The 20,512-nt window shown below is 37.7% G+C and overlaps 7 protein-coding genes across 7 annotated transcripts; 4 read left to right on the top strand and 3 right to left on the bottom strand.

The window, feature by feature from the left end:
• Nucleotides 1-327: 327 nt before the first annotated feature.
• On the top strand, nt 328-2,279 carry C9374_012728 (uncharacterized protein; the record flags this gene model as incomplete). Its single annotated transcript, XM_044688527.1, has 2 exons — nt 328-1,100; nt 1,151-2,279. 2 exons carry the CDS (start codon nt 328-330, stop codon nt 2,277-2,279), a joined length of 1,902 nt encoding a protein of 633 aa, XP_044554370.1.
• A 635-nt stretch (nt 2,280-2,914) lies between these two features.
• Nucleotides 2,915-6,976, top strand: C9374_012727 (uncharacterized protein; the record flags this gene model as incomplete). Its single annotated transcript, XM_044688525.1, has 3 exons — nt 2,915-2,993; nt 3,486-5,985; nt 6,082-6,976. The coding sequence occupies 3 exons, from the start codon at nt 2,915-2,917 to the stop codon at nt 6,974-6,976; spliced, it is 3,474 nt and encodes a 1,157-aa protein (XP_044554369.1).
• A 322-nt stretch (nt 6,977-7,298) lies between these two features.
• On the bottom strand, nt 7,299-8,117 carry C9374_012726 (uncharacterized protein; the record flags this gene model as incomplete). Its single annotated transcript, XM_044688524.1, has 1 exon — nt 7,299-8,117. The coding sequence occupies one exon, from the start codon at nt 8,115-8,117 to the stop codon at nt 7,299-7,301; it is 819 nt and encodes a 272-aa protein (XP_044554368.1).
• Nucleotides 8,118-8,303: 186 nt separating this feature from the next.
• C9374_012725 (uncharacterized protein) lies at nt 8,304-10,904 on the bottom strand (the record flags this gene model as incomplete). The annotated part of the gene is made up of 2 exons (XM_044688523.1): nt 8,304-9,176; nt 9,339-10,904. The coding sequence occupies 2 exons, from the start codon at nt 10,902-10,904 to the stop codon at nt 8,304-8,306; spliced, it is 2,439 nt and encodes an 812-aa protein (XP_044554367.1).
• Nucleotides 10,905-11,097: 193 nt separating this feature from the next.
• Nucleotides 11,098-12,759, bottom strand: C9374_012724 (uncharacterized protein; the record flags this gene model as incomplete). Its single annotated transcript, XM_044688522.1, has 2 exons — nt 11,098-12,299; nt 12,558-12,759. The coding sequence occupies 2 exons, from the start codon at nt 12,757-12,759 to the stop codon at nt 11,098-11,100; spliced, it is 1,404 nt and encodes a 467-aa protein (XP_044554366.1).
• A 1,390-nt stretch (nt 12,760-14,149) lies between these two features.
• Nucleotides 14,150-16,636, top strand: C9374_012723 (uncharacterized protein; the record flags this gene model as incomplete). The annotated part of the gene is made up of 3 exons (XM_044688521.1): nt 14,150-15,255; nt 16,225-16,259; nt 16,440-16,636. The coding sequence occupies 3 exons, from the start codon at nt 14,150-14,152 to the stop codon at nt 16,634-16,636; spliced, it is 1,338 nt and encodes a 445-aa protein (XP_044554365.1).
• A 47-nt stretch (nt 16,637-16,683) lies between these two features.
• On the top strand, nt 16,684-20,454 carry C9374_012722 (uncharacterized protein; the record flags this gene model as incomplete). The annotated part of the gene is made up of 1 exon (XM_044688520.1): nt 16,684-20,454. The coding sequence occupies one exon, from the start codon at nt 16,684-16,686 to the stop codon at nt 20,452-20,454; it is 3,771 nt and encodes a 1,256-aa protein (XP_044554364.1).
• Nucleotides 20,455-20,512: the final 58 nt, after the last annotated feature.

Here is a 20,512-nt window from a genome sequence, read left to right as displayed (position 1 = left end):
GAATCTCGAACGTTCCATGTTTTACCGTGGATCACTTTCCAGATGGTTATTTTGCTTTGGTGGAACCATCTTTCAAAAGGTCATGTTGGATGAACATGATCTAAATCATTTACCCTCCAGTAAAAAACTTGATCAAATATTATCTGGGGTCGCAATGACTGATCTGGGTTTGTTGATAAAACCTTCTATTAGATCAATATAACAACAACTCGTATGAATGGGATCTGTTCAATAACACGGTAAAAAACAATTCACACAATACTCTTGACAAGTGGCAGCTTGCCAAACCTCAGTGTAAAAAACCAATTGCTCACTAATACCCACATCATGGAAGCAGCACTTCAAATAAATTCCTCACATGCTCATCAACTCTTTCAACACAGAGTCATTGCTTTCAATCTCAAATGGCAAGCCATTCCTCACGACCAATTGAAACTCAATCCTCATATTCTTCAAGATTCCAATCATTCAAAAGATGAAAACACCACTCCAAGAATGGTGATTTTTCTATTGGAACGCAATAACAAGTACTTACCCATGTTAGAAGATGATTTAAGTCCTCCAGAAAAGAATTCTGAATGGTCGTCCTCTGATCCAGCACAAATGGACAGGGTGGATATTTCACAACAACAACATGTACAAGACCAAGACGAATGGGTCAAGAGATATACGAAACAAATCGATGAGGCTCGAGAAGGATTCGATGAATACTTTGATTACCTCAAAAAACATCAACTCGTTTCTTCTCTCAAGATGCATGATTCTTACTATGAAAGGTGGTCCCAATTTAACCATCAATTTTCAGCCGAAGGTCAACCAGTAGAAGGCAACGATGCTAATGAAGAACGTTCATTCATGTTCTTTGTGAAAATACTCAATGATGGAACCTTGTCGTTGAGAGGAGAGTCAAAACCAACCATGAAATATGAGATTATGGGAACTTTGGCTTTTGGTGTGAAACATGTGATTGTGAATGGAGAGAGAATGAAAATTGGAATTACTGGTTCAGGATGGGTACCTCCCAAATTTAGAGGTGTGCATGAAACCAAGTTGGTTCCGTGGTTTTTGCATTTGCACATGTTTAAAGAAATGGGTGTCAGGTAAGTGTGAAAATTTCGAATGTTGACATTGCCCAAATTTGGATATTCAGATATTACTATGCACATGTGTTTGAAGAAAACACAAGATGCTTGGGATTTGTTGAAAAAACTGGTCTGTTTCCTTCCAAGTTGAGAATGAACTTTATTGGAGTGAAACTTCCACTTGTCGAGGAGAAGGTTGAATCATCTTCACTAAAAAGAATTGAAACATTCGAGCGGTATAATTCATTAATGAGAAAGCTTTATGGATCCTCTAATTTTTTGGTAGACAGACTCGAAAATATATTCTTTCATCGCAATTTTGAAGGATGCTATGTGGATGAGGTCAATAATCTAACATTCCAATTATGGAAAGGAAAATACGGCGTGGATGCAACCACTAATGAACAATATCCAGCTTTCATGATCATGAACATGACACAAGCTGACTCTCCCATCGATGTTACTTCTCATCAATTAGATTTGATTCAACACCATCTTCAAAGTGACCTCATCCCTTCCTTGATCCAATCCAAAAATTTCACAAACATTTCACACACCTATTTGTATCATGTGACCAACAGCCAAGCCATGAAAGTTGCATTGTGTGAAAGACATCTCGATAATCCATCTCTTTCTGTGGCCTTCCTGGCTTACACCTTTCAGGACAATGACATGTTCATGCATTATCTTCCCAAACGAAAATCAGAATCGAACCATTCAACAGTTCCAAAGAGCGAACAAGTTTGGAATTTCATGATGGGAGAATACGCAGGTTATGATAAGAATATGAACTTGTTTTTGGATCCGAGAGATTGCACTAGCAAGCCCTTAGTGTGGAGTCAAGATATTAAAACCTCACTTTCCTTATTGGGAGAAGGAAAGGTGTCGAGACCATCTACAAGTTCAGCTCCAACCTCGAAACCAGTTGTCCAAGAAGAAGCCTCTCCAGTGTCATCTTGTCCTTCCTGTTCACCCGTTGAAACTAATGACTTGACACAGACAAATGCTTTGACTCATTCATCAACTTCAAGTCCTGAACCTCTTCATCACGAGCACTCCTCGAAACTAGATATGAATTCCAATAGTAACCGAAGATATTCCTCTCTTCTTAAATGGTCCTTAATTCTCACTCCAACTCTATTGGTCGCACTGTTTGGTGTGAAAAAGATGTTCTTCACTTCAAATCAATCCAAATAATTGTTGTAATTTATCCTTTGTACACAATAACAATCTACAAATATTAATAAACACAAATCTTGAACAGTAGAAAAAATAAATAATGTATGGTATTTACATGAAAATAGCGATTTAATTCTCCTGCCTCACTTTTTGAAACGGCCCAAATTGATGTCAAATCGAAACTGTCATTACCGATGAGGAGTTGAATTAAGAGAGAGACTGTTTTATCAATGTTCATCCTTTACAGTGGTGAGTCTAATTTAAGGATCGATTATGAAGAGTCATCAAGTCACTTGTTTCGATCAAGAAAAAAGATTTTTGTAATCTGTAAATGAGAAGAGTCTTTGGTGTACCGCTCACTAAACATTTATCTCTCAAAACGAGTCGAGATAAATTGCCCAATGCGTTATTAACAATTATAAACAAACTTCAACATTTCAAAAGAGTCATTCCTTCAATGGAGCGGACAGGTATTGTCACTTGTCAAAACAACACGAAAAAAATCGCCTTCATGAATTGATCAATTCAAAAAAAAAGATCCTTCTCAAACAAACAACACCCTTCTCCTTTCCTATCGTCAATATTTCTCAAACACTCTTTGACACTCAACAATAACAAACTACAAAAAGCCTTTCGAAACAGTTTAAAAAAAAATGTCTCCCTTTCTTGGAAAGAAGTTGGGAATTTCATCGAATGGAGGTTCAAACACAACAAACATTCAGAAAGATGAAGGTAAGTGTTTCATTGTTTTGATTCATCGAAACTGACAAGTGGCATCACGATGATGGTTAAATAATTTTGAATGATATTGGAATTTCATTGAAATTTTATTACAATTCTTGGTACATCCCGATTCTAAAAATGATTATTGTTATTTTACCAAATTATGTTCGTGACGATGATGGATATATTTGGTAATGTGAAATTCTCAACAAACAACACAACTTGGTATTCCAATGTTGATATATAATGCTGTTTGTTATTCATTGTCGTGATTTGCTGCTTTGATCATTTTTGTCTTTTTGGTTGTTGATCACGGGCTGTCAATTGTCAACAACTTTTCCTCAACCATCGCGATACGGCTGCACCATGACAATTCATTTTCCTTGATCATTCATTTTCACAAATTTTCACCTCATTGAATCATTCTGCTTCTTCTCTTCATTTACCCCAACATGTGATTCATATATATATTCATCATTTTCAACAAATTTTTAAATTCAGAATATCTGTCCTTCAATCCAACACTCCTTCCAGTGAAACATTGGAAAGTCCGTCATGTATCCTTCTTTCTCTCTCAATTGAATGAAAATTACAATCAAATTTGTCAACACATTAAATGTTCAGACCAACAATTCTCAATTTCTGATTCCACCATTTCCATTCTGATGGAAGAAGAATGGGACGGAAATTCATTCATTTCATTTTCAATGACTGATTTGGAAAATATTGGAATCCCAAATGATGAAAGTGAAATTATTTTCAATGCCATTCAAAATTTAATGCAAGTTCAAAAGGAAATGAATGAATTGGATGATTGCATTGATATGAGTGGACAGGTATTGACTTCACAGACGACCATTTCGAGTGTGACAAGTGGCAGCAATGCTTCAAAAAGAGCAACCATGCATGTTGCATCGTCCCAATCTCTTTCCAGTGATCCTTCTTCTTGCGATAATGATGATGTTGCAGTAATTGTCAATACGGGTGGTATTTCTCCTTGTTCCGATGTGCCAATGTCAAATTCAAAATCAACTGCACACTTATCTCTTCACAGAAAGACAAATTCTGATCAAACTTTTCTTTCAGAGGAATTTAGAGCAAAACTTGAGAGAAGATTGACCACTTTGCAACAACAAGAGCAATCCAAGTCCATGACAAGTGACACTTCTTCTCAACCAGCCAACACGACTGTGGAACCTGTTGAAGGAAACTCTTCTGGAAATACTTCTCCTCCATCATTGAATTCTCAACAAGAGCAACAACAAGATTCTTCAGCTGCTTCGAACACCTCTCCAGTCATTTACAGAAAGGAATCGATCCTTAAAAAGTTTTCCTACGATTCCCCACCCAATTTGACAAGTGGCAGCAGTGGTCGATTTGCCAACAAACAAGCAGTGGTCATTACTCGACGAGAAACTATTACTACCGACGCCTCTTCATTGCCTTCGAACACGTCTTCAACCTCGCCCAATTCTTCTTCGTCCTCTTCAACTACTACTACTCCAACCAGTGGTCAAAATCTCACACAATTTTCCGAGAATTCATCCACGACCTCGTCGGTCTCTCACTCCGTAAGCGGCGGAGGCAGTACGGCACGACCTCCTAAACCCATGGGATATTCAGCACGTAAATCCATGTTTACCACGTCACCTCAACCTCCAGAAGATTCAAAAGAAACAACTTCTGTTATGGAAAAATCAAATTCGAATCCGCCACCTGTTCCACAACCTTACAAACCATCATCGGCACAGCAACCACAAGTCGATCGACCACAAGATCGACAACATTCACCTCTTTCGATCACAAGTAGTCACGTAACTTTTAGTTATACTTCAAAGAATGCAACCACAGCAAGAAGTACTTCTGCAGATTATGATTCTCCAGATTCAAATTTGAGACCTTCTGTGGATTCTAGTAGTAGCACAAACAGTGGATTTCCAAATGTTTTGGTGAGTGCTTCTGAAAATTCCACAAACGTTGCTGCCACCACCTTGTCACATTCATCGAGTGATGAAAAAGTGAACAAACTTAAAAAGAAAATGGACGCTTCCAAGAATCGAAGACCTACATGCACACTCGATCATGATTTGGAGAGTTATATCAAATCGATTGATGAGAAACAAATTCCACAAACCAATTATCCTCATTTTCTGAACAATGATTTGATTTTAATTGAACAATTGGGAAAATACAAGTCACGTTACAAGAATATTTATTTACTCTTGACAGATCCAACTTCGTATGACACAATTGTCGAACGCAAAAAAGATTCGAAAAAGAAGAAAATGTTCGAAACCTCTTCAACCTCCAACGACGTCTCCAATTTCAGAGAAGGAAGCATTTCGTCACCTGGAACTGAACCCATGAACGCCAATTTTGACAAAATTTTCCCATCTGAAGCTTCTGAACAAACTCATGCCACTACGTCGAGTATTGTCATTGATTACGCCTCGGTCCAATTAAGTGAACATTTACCTCTGCTCATTGATTTGAAACATTTGAACGAATTAGAAAAGGTTTGCGTTTCGAACGCTTTCAAAAAGATTGCACCCATCGATCGAAGAATTTTTTCACACCGCGAAAAGATTTTCATTGCACAAAATTTGGCACTTGCCGATTGTTACAATTATCTATTCTTTGACAATCCAACAAGTGAGAAGTCAGGTTCTATTTTTTTCGATTTGGCTGGTTCTGGCTCTGAAAGTGATCATTCTCATGGAGAAAGTTCACCTCAGGAAAAACGAAGTGGATTAAGCAAATTGTTTAGTCGATCTTCGAAAAAGGAAGAACCTTATCTTCAAGTACAACTTGTCATTTTCGAGTTTGGAGATTCACTCATTATGGAAATGAATGATTCGCAGAGATATAAATTCTTTAGAACTGGATTAATGATTGGAAATTGGTTTTTGGAATGGAGAGAGAATTCATTGGTCATTCCTTCAAGAAAACCACCTCAAGGATTGGTTCGATTTAATCCACATTTTCATTTCATTCCTTTAAGGTACGTTGTTGTTTACTCTCGAGTTGACATTTGACATTTTTTTCAAATCTAAATCCAAATATTTTCCATTCCAAATATTTCAAACACATTTCACAGCAAAATTGAAGGTACCAAAAACATTTCCTCCATTCTTCACAGATTATCCGAAGTTTGTGCTCTCTGGAATGGTGCTCACATTTATCATCCTCACACTTGCAATCATCAACATTTTGTCAATGATGTCATTCTCTCGTTAGATCTTCTCCCAATTGAAGAATCCGATAAATCGAAGCCAGGAAAGATTTCCTTCCCATGTGGTCTCTCTGTCAAGCGACTTCTCGATCGAATTGAAAAATATGGTTTTAGTGACATGTCTCTCTACATGAACGATAGTGTGAAAGAAGCTTTATTTGGAAAAAAGAAACAACAAGAACAACATCAACAAACCGTAGAGAGAGTCATTTATGGAGAAGCTTATTCGAGATTGGGTGAAGAAAAAACTCTGGTTGGAAATATTGAATATGCTCCTGAGAGAATTCGAAGTAAATACACGTACAAGAATTTACAAAAGAATACAAGTAAGGAAGAGGAAAATGATGAAAAGAATTTTTTGATTTTCACTAGTCATTCACATTTGGATCAAGTGTTCTTTGATTTGGATACAAAAATTGGAAGTGGATGTGAAGGAAAGGATTATTTCAAGACAAGTCTGGATGGAAAGTGGGATTTATGGTTGTTGAAATTGTACGATCGATGTTTTTGGATTCGAATGGCCAATAAGATTTATAATCCAAAAGATGCACCACTTTCGAATTTGCCACAAAATTCACCTTTTAATGTGACACATACCGGACATTTTGGACCATGCATGTGTCCTTTCAATATGAGTGGTGTTTCTTTGACTGAGTTTGATATTCAATTGATGATGGTGAATCCATTGCCTCCAACGGAATATTTGGGAAGTTATGATCCTCCAATTCCAGATCGAATTTGGCTTCCTTATCAAAAGTAATGACTAGTTGTTGGAATTTATATATATCCAACTATATATTTCGAAATATCAATGCTGTTTGGCAATTAATAGTTTCAAGTAACAATAATTATTTGAAGACACTCTTCCACAAATTGTAGTTCTGTTATGTAACATACGATGATCATCATGTGAATAAAAACTTTAAATGTTGGCTGATCTTTGGAAACTTTTTTTTCAACTCTTCCAAATAGGTTCTTGTTTAGCAATCTCAAATTCAAAGTCCATGACCAAATCATGCAACAATGGTTTAATGAGCGAGCATTTGGAATAATTTATTATCACAGATAGGAAAAAATGTGTCTTATTGATTACCAGTTGCAGCTGGAGGAGCTTGACCTTGACCGCCTTGCATGTTTCTTGTCAAAAATCTACTTCCAATAAAGAAGACCATAATCATAATGGTGCTGCCGTATTTTTGGAAGAAGCTCATCTCCTTATTGACTTGTTTGGTTCCAACAATTCGGTCAATCTTGTACTTGGTGGTGCCGTCCTGTCCAGTAGTTGCATCATAGACCAAATTCAAAATGAAATTCTCCTTATTCGTGAACAAGAATTGATAAGTTCCCTTCAAAGCACCATTATTGGCTGCGAAACGTCCTTGACTCGAGGCAAAAACGACTGGAGGTGTATTTGGGTTGTTTGGTTTGTGAGTGACAAAATTATATGGAATATCAAAAACAATGGTATCATCCTTTCTCAATTCAGCGACTTCTTCAACATCCTCAGACTCTTCTTCCTTCTTTCTCTTAATCATCTTGAAAGTTCCGCTGTGTTCAGCATCGGATTGAACCAAAAGCTTAACATCAAACTCTGAAGAATCATCTTCGGAACCCTTTGGAAGATATGTTCCAAACAAGACTCCCTCTTGTAATGGAGTATGAGAGAAATTATAAACTCCCAATTGTGGGAACAATTCATCGGCATCTCCGGAAGCAGAATCTTGATCCACGGTAGTCATTTCAACCACCCATTCTCCTTGTAATAAATTATTTACGTTAATATCTGAAGCAGTCGTGGTAGCTTTCTCGTCATCGGCCAATGATGGAGAGGCTGCGAATAACAACAAGACTGCGGCACACAACAAGAACAATGAGAAAAGCACAGATTTGAATTGGTTCATTTTTTTTTCATTCAAATTTATTTTCCTTGTGTAAAAGGCAAGCAGGATGTTTTCGTGAACAAACAACACGTGTCGATTTCCGAGAAATATTCACAGGATATTAGTATGTTCTTGTGGAACCTGTCTAGTTTTTTGAAAGACACATATGGTTGATGACATATGTTGTTGAGAAAAATTCCCAATAATTTAGAGTTGACAATCTTCTTCTGCCTTAATGATAAAATTCTTCAAGAGATAATTTTCCAATTCAGAAGCAATTTGTTGCATGGTGGGACGTTTGGTGACATCTGTCTGAATACAATTGATCATCATTTGTGTCAATGATGCTCGATATTTGGATGGGATGCAATCATACTTGCCAGATTTCATAATTGTAAATTGAATATTGGCAGGAGAATAATAATTTTGGAGTTTTTCGTAGCCTTCATCGAGTGATGGACTTGAATCAAAGAAAAATTTTGGTGGGTGTTCCAAAAAGAATTCAGCCAAGAGAATTCCAAAACTAAAACAATCGAGAAAAGGTTTGGCCACTATTTGGCTGGAGGCAGTAGAGAACACTAATGGATCACAATATCCACGAGTGCCACAAATCGTTTTGCTATTGTGAACAATATTGGCAACGTCAAAATCGACTAATTTCACTTCCTCAATAGAGTGCGGATGACGTCTATAATATTTGATTGCAATATTTTCTGGTTTGACATCTCTGTGTACACATCCTCTCAAATGCAAGTAATTCAATCCATTTGCTACATTGCTTAAAAAGAATAATAGTTCATAGACGTAATATTTTGGTTGATTCATGTAATTGGCTTTGAAATCATTGATAAATTTTCGAGCGTTGCAATCCATCAATTCCATGAACATGTGAAGGCAATGTTCTCCATGTTTGTTTTTTACAAGTGCCGCATGATAGAGTTGAATAATGTTAGGATGGCTCAAGTAGTTCAATAATTTGAGTTCTCTCTCAAAGTTGACATTATCAAAGGAGAGCGGAACCTTTTTTACGGCACAAACAGTTTCACCCTTCTCAGGAATGTACACCACACAGCTAAAGACCTTTTCACCAAGTGAATCATGAGAATAGTATCAAACGAATTAATAATATGTGACGAAAAAAACCGTTACCATAGAGGATTATGATTGAAATAGTATCGAACGAAATAACAGATAATTTTCATTTGAAGTTGTTGTTCATGTAAAATTCAAGTATAAACCTACCTTTCCTGATGCACCACGTCCAAGTAGTTTTTTCTCCTTATACTGAAGTTTAGAAAGATCAGTAGCCAATCCTTTCTGACTATGACCACCAATGGTTCCAAAACTTTGTTGCTTGTACAAGTCTGCATCCACGCTGCTCACAGAGTAGAGGTGTCCAGGATATCTCATGATATCTACCAAATACAAATCAGGAAGTGTTGCAGATTTTGATTTTGTGTCAATGATTGAAACAATATTCCAAGCATGATTTCCTCCTGAGCATTTTCCTCGAACTAAACGACATCGAATATCTTTAAATCCATCCATAAATAAATAATCACAAATGTACTTGAAAAGGATGGATCGATGTCGACACACTCCAAAACGAACGTCTCCAATGAATATATATTTTGATTTTCTTTGCTTGGCAAGGTTTGAAATGTGTGTCGATGAAAAATCTGCAATATTAGGTGAATATCCACCCATACATGCACTCACAAATTCACTAATGTATGCATAGAAAATTTTCAACTCGCCTCCGGATAATCCATTCGTTTTGGCATTGGGAAATTTCAATTGAAGTCGTGTCGTCAGGTCATGTAAGAGCTCTCTCAGCTTTGTATCTTTGGCTTCATTGACAACAATAATTTCTCTCGATACTGATCCATTTTCATGACCTCTGCCACCATCGAGAAATATTTTCGTTCGTTTTTCATTCGAAATGTGATCGTCATATTCCAATAGTCCTTGTTTTCGATATTTGGATACTTCATCTCCTTTCAATAGTGAATACTTGATTTCATTGGTAAAGTACACAAAACTTTTCAATATGAAATACATTTCTGGTTTTACAGTGCTCAGTATTTTCCCCAAATAGGATTTTGTTTTTTCACATAGCGTTTCTGCCACTAAATAGAGATCAATTTTTGCGAATGAATCAATTTGACTAATATTACTTTCAATACTCGTTTTCACTTCAAATAACTCGTTACATGAATATATTCTTTGAGGTTGTTGTGATTGGAGCTGAGATTGTTCCACCACTAGAATTGCATCAATCAATGCATTCATCTTTTTCAACATCTTGTCCTTTTCACTTGCCATACCTTTCATAGAGGGATTGTGTTGAACCGATATGCTTCCATTCTTGTGTTGTACAAGCTTGAACGATGGATTTTTCGCGTGTTTTACATGTTTTTGTGATTTGTGATCTGCCCTGTGTTTCTTTTCAGGTTTTTGATTTGATGATGATGGTGTATTTACAAGTTGCTGCTGGGATGATGATTGCGGAAGTGATGGTGGTTGAAAAATTGGTACAGAAACTTGTTGTTGTTGTGGTACTACTGGCTGCGGCTGTGGTTGAGAAATGAATGGAGATTGTACTACTATGGATCGGAAAGGACTCACTCCTTGAAGGATCATGTTCGGAGGAGACTGTTGCTGCAAAGCTCCAACTCCTCGTGCAGGCTCTTGAAAAACGCCTTGTTCTTGCTCTAAAATATTGAAACGAGAGGCGGCGAAGAGAGAGGTCGATGGTGGTTTCGTGAGCGGAGACGGTTGTTGTTGAGAAGTTCCTCGTTGTACCATTTTTTTACAAGTGTTTTTGAGCGTGTTGGAACTTGGAAGTGGCAGGAATTCCAGAGTTTTCACCTCGAATTCCTTGGTCGAGAATGCATAGAGCTTTTTGGTGGGTCAACCAAGTTATGATAAAAAAAAGGAATTTATAAACAGCTAACAAATTTACAAACGTAATGTCTTGTGTGTTGTTGTGGCACATGTCTTAAAGACAAATCATCGAGTCACGGCCTGCACCTGTACCAATCCATTTAATTGGTACACCAATCAATTCTTGAATTCGTTTCACAAACTTTTGTGCATTTTCAGGCAAGTCTTCAAAGGTACGAACCTTGGAAATGTCACTCTTCCAGCCTGGGAATGATTCATAGACAACTTCCACTCTGGCCATATCATCGGCACTGTATGGAACAGTGTCAATTTCAACGCCGTCCAACTTGTAGGCAACACCAATTTTAACCTCTTCCAATTGATCCAAAACATCCAACTTGGTCAAACACAATGCAGTGAAACCATTGATCATGCAACCGTATTTGACTGCAACCACGTCGAGCCATCCGCAGCTTCTTGGTCTACCCGTAGTAGTACCAAACTCACCACCAACCTTTCTAATGGTGTCTCCAATTTCATCCTTCAATTCGGTTGGGAATGGACCGGCACCAACACGAGTACAGTATGCCTTAATGACACCAAAAGTTTCAGAGATGGCACGAGGAGGAATACCCAAACCAGTACAGGCACCACCAATGCAAGGTGAGGAAGAAGTCACAAAAGGATATGTTCCAAAATCAATGTCCAACATGACTGCGTTGGCACCTTCGAGTAAAATGTCAAGTCCATCCACATAGATGGCTTTATGAAGGTAAGTGACGGTATCAATAATCATTGGGCGAACACGAGGAATGTAAACATCTCTGTAGAGGGCTAATTCACCCTGTGCGTCATAATTTTGCAATTCGACACATGATGCATATTGACTCTTCAATGTCTTCAACAAGGTCATGTACTTTTTCTCAAAAACTGCAAAATCGGTCAACAAATCACCACTGCGCAAACCACTTCTAGCTGCTTTTGTGGTGTACGTTGGACCAATTCCTCTCTTTGTAGTTCCGATTTGTGATCCTGTTTCTTGCAAAACTCCTTCTTGGAAGCCATCAATGGCCTTGTGGAAACCGAAAACGAGATGCACACGGTCGGAAATTAATAAACGTTGCTCAATATCTTGAAATTCTTGGTCAATAGTGGCAGAATCATCACCTTTGTGTTTCTTATTCTTTTCTTTCAAATTGTCAATTTCAGATAAGAGTTTGGGAACCTCCAAAACAACACCATTGCCAATGAGGTTGATGCATCCAGCAGTGAGAACTCCAGAAGGAAGTAAATTGGTGGCATATCTGTGGCCATTAGCTAACAAGATTCAACGAGAATACGTAGTGCCACAAGAACCAACGCGACATGAATAATATCAACAACAGGAAAAACACGCAAAGAATGAGAGTCGTTTTCGTAAATTAGCAATCGGGGTTCCACGTGGGAGATTGCCAGAATCACATAATTGTGCATATTTACAAATTTGACATTGACAACATTTGGGCGATTTTTTTGTTAATGCAACAATCATCATGATGAGCCACTTCATACAAATCATAATCTTTGAAAACTTACAATCAACAATGGAATGTCCAGCATTGCTTCCACCATTGTATCGGCACACAACTTGATGTTGTCGGGCCATCAAATCGACCAACTTTCCCTTACCTTCATCACCCCATTGACCTCCAATCACTGCCCGAACAGTTCCTTTTGGTTGGGTGTACTTGTTAGTGAAGGCTGAAGTAGTACTTGTTGTTTGTGGTTGATGGCTCATGTTTATGAATGAAGCTGAGTCGTTGTAGAAGATGAGAATTTGTAAGTGTTATCGACAAACACCGATGTAAAGATAATTTTTTTACATTTTTTGAGGTACCCACCAAGGTTGAACGAACCAATTTTCAACGTTCTCGAAATGTTCATTACCCAGGTCGATTTTGGGTAATGGAATTTGGCTTCCACCATGATCATTCGCAAAAGTATTATTGGGGGGTATTAGCATAAGAATAGTACATGCAACGAAGATTGAGCTTTCGAACATTGGCGCAACGATGGTCAATGTAAATTGCAATCTCGCAAGTATGATCTACAATGTCTACGGGTTTGACTTGGAATGAATTTTGTTTGAAATTGTTCCAAGTTCAAGCGAAAACGAACATTCCAAGTTTTCATTGAATGGTGGTTGGTTCGTGCGCGTATCCGGAAGAGATGATATTCTTTTCTGCAATCAATCACATAACAATGTGTATTTACAGTGACAATGATTTACAAGATGTTACCTTAATTCTTATGGTCTCAAAGGTCACAAGGGTTAAAAGATCTGTCTCGCAACAAAACGAATAGGGTTGCAATTTAGAATCTCAATTTCATCGATGCAGAGACGGTATGACTGGACTCTCATATTCCCACAATAAAACGGCACATTGATTTATGGAATGAAACATTCGACTTCCTTCCACCATGACCATTCGTGATGACGCTGATGATACAAAATGCAGTGGCTCCTTTTCGATCCGTCCCATGTTTGTAGTTTCGTCAAGATTTGAACTCGGTATTATTGTTGTGTTTGTGTCATTCATAATTGTTGTGGTTGCATATTGTTGTTGTGATTGTAGAGTGCAATGATCATTATCCTCCGATGATCGAGGTGATTCCTTTCCATTAAATTTCCTTCTCTTGAATGTGTGGTGCTTGCTATATTGTTTGTCTGAATTGTAATAATTGTTATTACCAACAGAACCTGTTGCTGATGATGAAGGAGGATCTTTTCTCTTTTTGGAGCCTTCTTCGTCCTTTCCGATTGTCATTTCCAAACAACCACATTCACTGCATGATAGGAAAGAATCGAACATGTTTGAAAATTCAGAAACTGGTACAGAGTTTCGGAGTGGTGGCTCTTGTTGTTGTTTTGTTTTGTTCTTGGTGGTGGCAGATTTTGTAAAGAGATGCGATCAAGCAAAAATAGGCTTCTTGATTGTTGAAATTGTAAAAACAAGAACAGCCTTAAAAGAAACCTCCAATCAGAGAGTGTGTTTAGATACGAAACAATGAATTGGTTTAACGTTCTTCAATGGAACCAAGACAAATTGAATTGCCGACTCAAAAAAAGCCTCAAAAATCATAACCAGATTGCAATGACCGAAAATCATCATCATGATGAAACAATAATGTACAATAATGAAAATTCTGCAAATCATTACGGTCAGCAATTTAACTCATGCAAAAACCTTCAAGTAGAAAAATCCTCTCCAACAACATTATGTTTCCAAATACCATCGGAATTGTTTTGTTGCATCTTTGAATTTTTAACGTGGAATGAAGCACATTCCTTCGCAACACGAGTGAGCATGCAGTTATACCGAAAATTAATGACAGAAGATCCTTGTGCCAATATTTATCGAATGTTTTGCAAACGATTGATGGAATGTGAGGCAAAATTATTATTGGAACGACTTGATGAAAAGAATAAGCAACATGCGAGAAGTTTGTCTCAATTACGGTATTCTGTTCGGAAATTCTTGAAAAGTTCTTCTTGCATATTTCCTGACTTGTATCAATTATATAGAGAACCAATCATTGCAGCTGTGGATCAACAAGCTCTGAAAATTGAGGAAGAACGACAAGGTGGAATAACTCCCAAAAAACCATTCATTCCACCAAAAAGTTTGCTCGAAACCAAATCAAAAATCGAAAAAAAGAAGAAAATTGAAAAGATGTGTGAATGGAAGAAGGCACTCCAAGGACAATTGAGGAGACACAAACTTCTCGAGCTTGACATTTTGTTGCACCAACCACGACAATTACATTGGATTATTTCAACAAATTATAATAACATGAGAATAAGTCCTGAATTTGTGCAACAGCTTGGTTTGAAAATTATTGAGACGTTCTCTCGGATAGAGTTGTTGTCAAAGCACACCCATGTAATTCCAGCTAATATTCTGTACAGTGAGCATTTGAAATTTGGTTCCTTCAACTATAACATTTTCTTTTCCTTTCTCAAACTTGTGCTGGATTCACGCATGACCACAAATGATGAGAAACTCATTGAGCAGGACGGTAATACCTGGAATTCACAACAACAACAATCACAGAACAACATGTTCATTTTGAGAATGCTCGAGTTCTTTATTGAAGCGTATTTTAACAAGTTTGGGCATTACAACATTTTAATCGATGAGCCTTATGAAGGTATGAGCGCCTTAATGTTGATCGTTCAATTGAAGAGTCCTCCACTTTTACATTACGTATTTCAGAAATATGGAACTTACTTGTCCGTGCACATGACCAACCAGTCAAAGGTGTCACTTGTGACGCGTTTCATTCGCTGTTTAATACCACTCCCAGTGGTAAAATCATGTCTACTCGAGTACGCTCCTATTCTATGTTCCGAGTTGATTTGTAATCGAAAATTATATCCATTCAAAAAGCAGCGCAATATTATTCACTACTTGATTGGCGTCAATGGTGCACTGGGATTCACTGAAAATGAGTATTTCATTGAGTGGATAAATTTGGTAGACAATATAATTTCTCAGGCATTTAAGTGTGGCAGATTGCAAGAATCGCCTAAAACTCAGTTATTAAGGCTCTTTGGAGAACGGAACAGTTCAAACTTTTCTCCCATCGAATACTTGCAATATAATATCTACAGTAATCAACCACGAACTAGTGATGCAATCATTTTCAAAGAATTTATTGAACGAAAAGTAGGTGTGCACATACGACCGCAATTTAAGAGTCTTCAAGACAAGTATTGCTGTCAATTTAACCAATCACGTGTGATCTTTTCTTCACGCAAATATTAAGATGGAGTAAGGTTGTAAGACCTGTCAGCCCTTGGTGATTTTTTTAACGATGGGAACTGAATAATTCTACAAGTATTTGGTTGTTGGATGAATTTTGGGTTGTATTTTATGACATCATGATTTGGCCAGGATTTAAAAATTACTAATTGATGTATACTTATGTGATCCTGTTTTTTGAGGGTTTTACGATAAACCTTTGATTAACCAACCATATCACGCCAACAGAACCCATTGGCCAATGACCATGAATTGCTTTTTCAGAAGCCAGTCTCAATTCGGAAAACGCTCCTTTTCTAGAGCTAGGACGAAAACAAGCGACAATAAAAAATTGGCATCTCCTCAAAATTCTTTTAGTGTTGCTTGTTGTTTCTCCGAGCCGAGAGAAGCAACGAACATTTTCAATCCACTCATTGACTGCTCTTCCGAGAGCGTAGACTTAAATTTCAAGCTTGTACCACACTCGTACCAGGTAGGTTTATGCTTTATTCAAATGAAAGCATGTATGGATAATATTATTGGTTGTTCATCCCATCTGGGTCGCATACCAATGTATGGAATATAATTGTTGAACTTGTTCTTGTACCTTTCATTATCCATAATTCCTTTTCAAAACAAATTCATTATCCCTTCATACGAATCTGATAAAAAGAATTTTCAAGTATAGTCAGACTGGCAACCACACGTTTACTTGAACAACAAGAATATAACAACAACAACCACTCTTCTCTGAACGTGAAAACATCAATCCGAATTAGAGCAAGAGGAATTTTTGAATTTAATTTTGAATCATATCAACAACGTATTCATCAACTTCATCACAATATTACATCATCGTCGTACAGTTAAACATTACGTAATTATTGCGGACGTTTCCCATCACCAACAAGTTTAAAATGGCTCCACCTACAAACAACAACAACTCAAATACAAACATACCACCAATTCCAATGCCTCCGCCTCCGAATTTGATGAGTGGTCAAATTACATCTTCTCTCAAGTCTGGTACAGCTTCTATTATTCTCAACAAAACGAATAATACTCCACAAAGTCAACCAGTGACCCAACCAATTCAATTAGGTCAAGGAATTGGATCAAATACCATAAACGCATCTTCCGCGTCATCATCCTCTTCATCAGATCCAGGAGAGTCTTCATCATTTGTGAAGAATATAATGCACCGAGTTCCAATTTTCCACTCAAGAACAAAGAGTTTTGGAGGAACAACTACAACATCATCGTCGCTTGGAACCATTTCAGCACCAAATAGTGCACGAGGCAGTTTAAAGCTTGATCAACCCATTTTGACCATCTCTACCGCTTCACCACCCACAAAGGAGACGAATACAAAAACCAATGGAGGTAATACCACAAGTGTGTCAACAATATCCGCATCACCTACGACTCAGGAAAAATCATCATCTGGTGGCTCAGATCTTGGCCCTTCGCTTGTGAAAAGCGTTTCATCACCTTCATTCAAACCTCTTCCTCCATCTCTATCCAACAGTACATCAACTCCCAATATTGCAAGTATTGATGCTTTGACGGGCGGAACTGGTGCTAACTACCCTCAGAACACGCATTCCAGCAGCAAACATCTTGCGTTCACATTCACCAACTTTTCCAATGTTCCAAGCGTTCTCATGAATCACATTGTAGTGCATGAAAAGAGCCAACATCAACAAGAAAAGACATCATCTTGCAACAACAAATCAAAAGATGACTTGTCAACAATTGCCAGCGACAAATCATCGACATCTATCTCATCGGGTTTGAGCCGTTCCAGTAGTGAGAGCACCAGTTTGACGTCGGCCTCCTCTTCTTCTTTGTCATCATCCTCCGCAACCATTTGTGCAACTACTTCAACAAGCAAAAGCACTGATGTTGCAACATCCTCGTCAACGACAACACCGCAAAAAAGCGAGAATGCAATTCCTTCATCGTCTTCATCATCATCTTCCACGTCAAATACCACAAGTTCTACATCGGCTAATATTAATGCAAGCCTTCCTCCAACAGGATTTTTGGAATTCAAAACCAGATGTGTCTCCTTTCCCTGTTATGAAGGAAGTCCACTACAACAAATTGGATTTTTGCCATCTGCAAATCAGATCCAAAGTGGTACTCAAATTTCACATTCATCCAGTAACCCGAGTTTGACTCATTCAAATAGCGGAACACAGCTTAATACACTAGCCGCTGGAACTCCCACTGGATTGACCCGAAGTAAGAGTCGAGATAGTGGAATATCAGCCTCGTTGGCAGATGTGAACAAGAACAACATGTTTTGGAAGAATACTCCTTACGATCCGCATTATGTTTACAAGTATAATGTTGCAGAAGTAATGACATACATTTCGAATTGCAACAATTCTGGAATTACTAATGCAGCCAATGCGAATACTCTTCTCTATCATGATATTGTCATTTATTACAAAGACAAGTACAGGAATGCAATGTCAATGGATGCTAAAACATCATCAGGAGATGCCAAGCAACAAACTCCTCAAAAATCTTCATCCAATAAGACCTCGTCCTTTCCAAATTCTGTATTTATCAAAGATCTTTCTATGAATGGCTTAATATTCCATGGAACAAGAATACATACTCGTCATCAAAAGTATGATCCAGTGAACGTTCTTACACATTTGAACTATTACTTGCAACTCTATAATTTGAAAGTTCAGAAAAACTTCTCACTCTTTTACAATGTTTATAGATTACATTATGATCCAAAAACAGGATTAGTGTCAAATGCCTCTTCCACCACTACTACCAGCTCCACCCCAAATAATAACGAAATTGAAGAAATTACACTTATTGCCTATCCATTTGTTGAATATCCATTCATAGACTCTACCGATGAGAAATACACTGACAAGGTCAACTCATTACCTCCTAGACATGCTACCAATGTGGTTGCCGAGTCTCTATTCCATTTTATATACTTGGAATCGAAAGGAACATTTGTTTTCGAGGCAAATGAAATGTATTGCTATGGAAGCTATTTATTTGGAAAATTCGATTGTAGAATTTTTGATAATGGAGGTATTCCTAACCCACAAAAAAACAAAGGTAAAACTTCACCAATAGAGGACCCTTTGGCTTCACCTCAATCTAAGAAGACTGATTCTCACAGCAGCAGTAGCAGTAATAACAACAGTACTAGTAGCAGCACAACAACTGGTACTGCATCAACCACTAATAGTGGCAATAGTAGCAGTAGCAATACTGGAAACTTTTCAGAATATTTGGAAGTGAAACGATTTTTCTCGAGACATCAATGCAATGACGTGTGCAAAGAGCTCAACTTACTGAAACATCCAGCCCAAATGGATTATTATCGTCAAGTGGAACAATCTATATTCAAATTTTTGAATCATCACGTTGTTTCAACACAGCAATCCTTTTCCAATGTTGAAACTCATGAAAGTCCATCGAGCATCATACCTTTTGTTTGGAGAGATCCATTCAACAATTTACACAAGCCCAAGCCAAGCTTGACCTCACAGAATTCCAACAACAATAACCTCAGCGTCACTTCTGCAGAGAGTGTTGGCGTTTCACCAACCACCTCGAATACTTTGGGATTCGATTTTAATAAGAAACAACTTCCGCTCACTATTACTTATTTCCAAGAGCAAGGAAAGAGAAATTATATGGAGGATCGTATATTCTTTGTAAATAAGTCATTTGATACTTTCCATAGCCAACGCGCTGCTGTGTTGTGTGTCTTTGATGGGCATGGTGGATACGAATGTGCCGATTTTCTTCATCAAAATTTCATTTATCATTTAGAATGCTATCAGTCCTTAATATTCAATATTCATGAACCAATTTTCTCTCGAAGAGACTTGTTAGAGTATGCCTTTGTAAAAATTGATGAACAGTACAGAGAGAAAGTCGTCGAGCTCAATCGAAGCTCTGCGTCCATCAAGAAAAATGTTCCTTCACCAAGAACAACGAGTGGAATTACAGCCAGTGCTGGTTCTACAGGATGTACTGTTTTCATAACTGCGAGTGAGGAGGAACACAACACATATTACATTACATGTGCCAATGTAGGTGACAGCCGTGCCTTCATGATTCACCAATCTAAGATAATTCCTCTCTCTAGTGACCATAAACCTTTCTATGAACAAGAACGAAAGAGAATTGAAATGTTTGGCTCTCGAGTGGAGAATAACCGTGTATGTGGACTCGCTGTTTCTAGGACTTTTGGAGATTATTATGCAAAGAACAATCTCGATCCAACCAACCCCAATGCAGGAATTAATGTTGGATTTACACAACCCATCAATCTCAATGCCAACTTGAGAAAACAAGCAGTAGTTGCCTTGCCAGAAGTTGTCAAGCACAAGATTCACTTGGAAAAACCAAAGAAGGTGGTTGAAAAGAGAAAAGATGAGAAAGATGGAAAAGAGGTGATTACTTCTACTGTTATTCCAAGTCTTCCAACTCTGATTGTTGTCGCAAGTGATGGATTGTTTGATGTTATGAGCAATAGTGATGTTGCTGATTACATTTACAAGCAGTATTACCATCATAGAGTGAAAGACTTTAGCATTATTGCCAAGAATTTGGTTAATTTTTGCATTTACAATCGTAACAGTACCGACAATGTGAGTGTAATCATTTCAAGTTTACACTACACACCAGATCATTAAAGATTGTTAAGAAACAACGTTAAATCTCAATTTCCAGTCATATTCATTTGTATTCACA

The sequence above is a fragment of the Naegleria lovaniensis genome, assembly GCF_003324165.1.
Source record: "Naegleria lovaniensis strain ATCC 30569 chromosome Unknown tig005, whole genome shotgun sequence".
NCBI classification, from domain to species: Eukaryota; Heterolobosea; class Eutetramitea; order Acrasida; family Naegleriidae; genus Naegleria; species Naegleria lovaniensis.
Note: the sequence above shows the minus strand (reverse complement) of the source record. Positions and strands in the feature narration are given on the sequence as shown.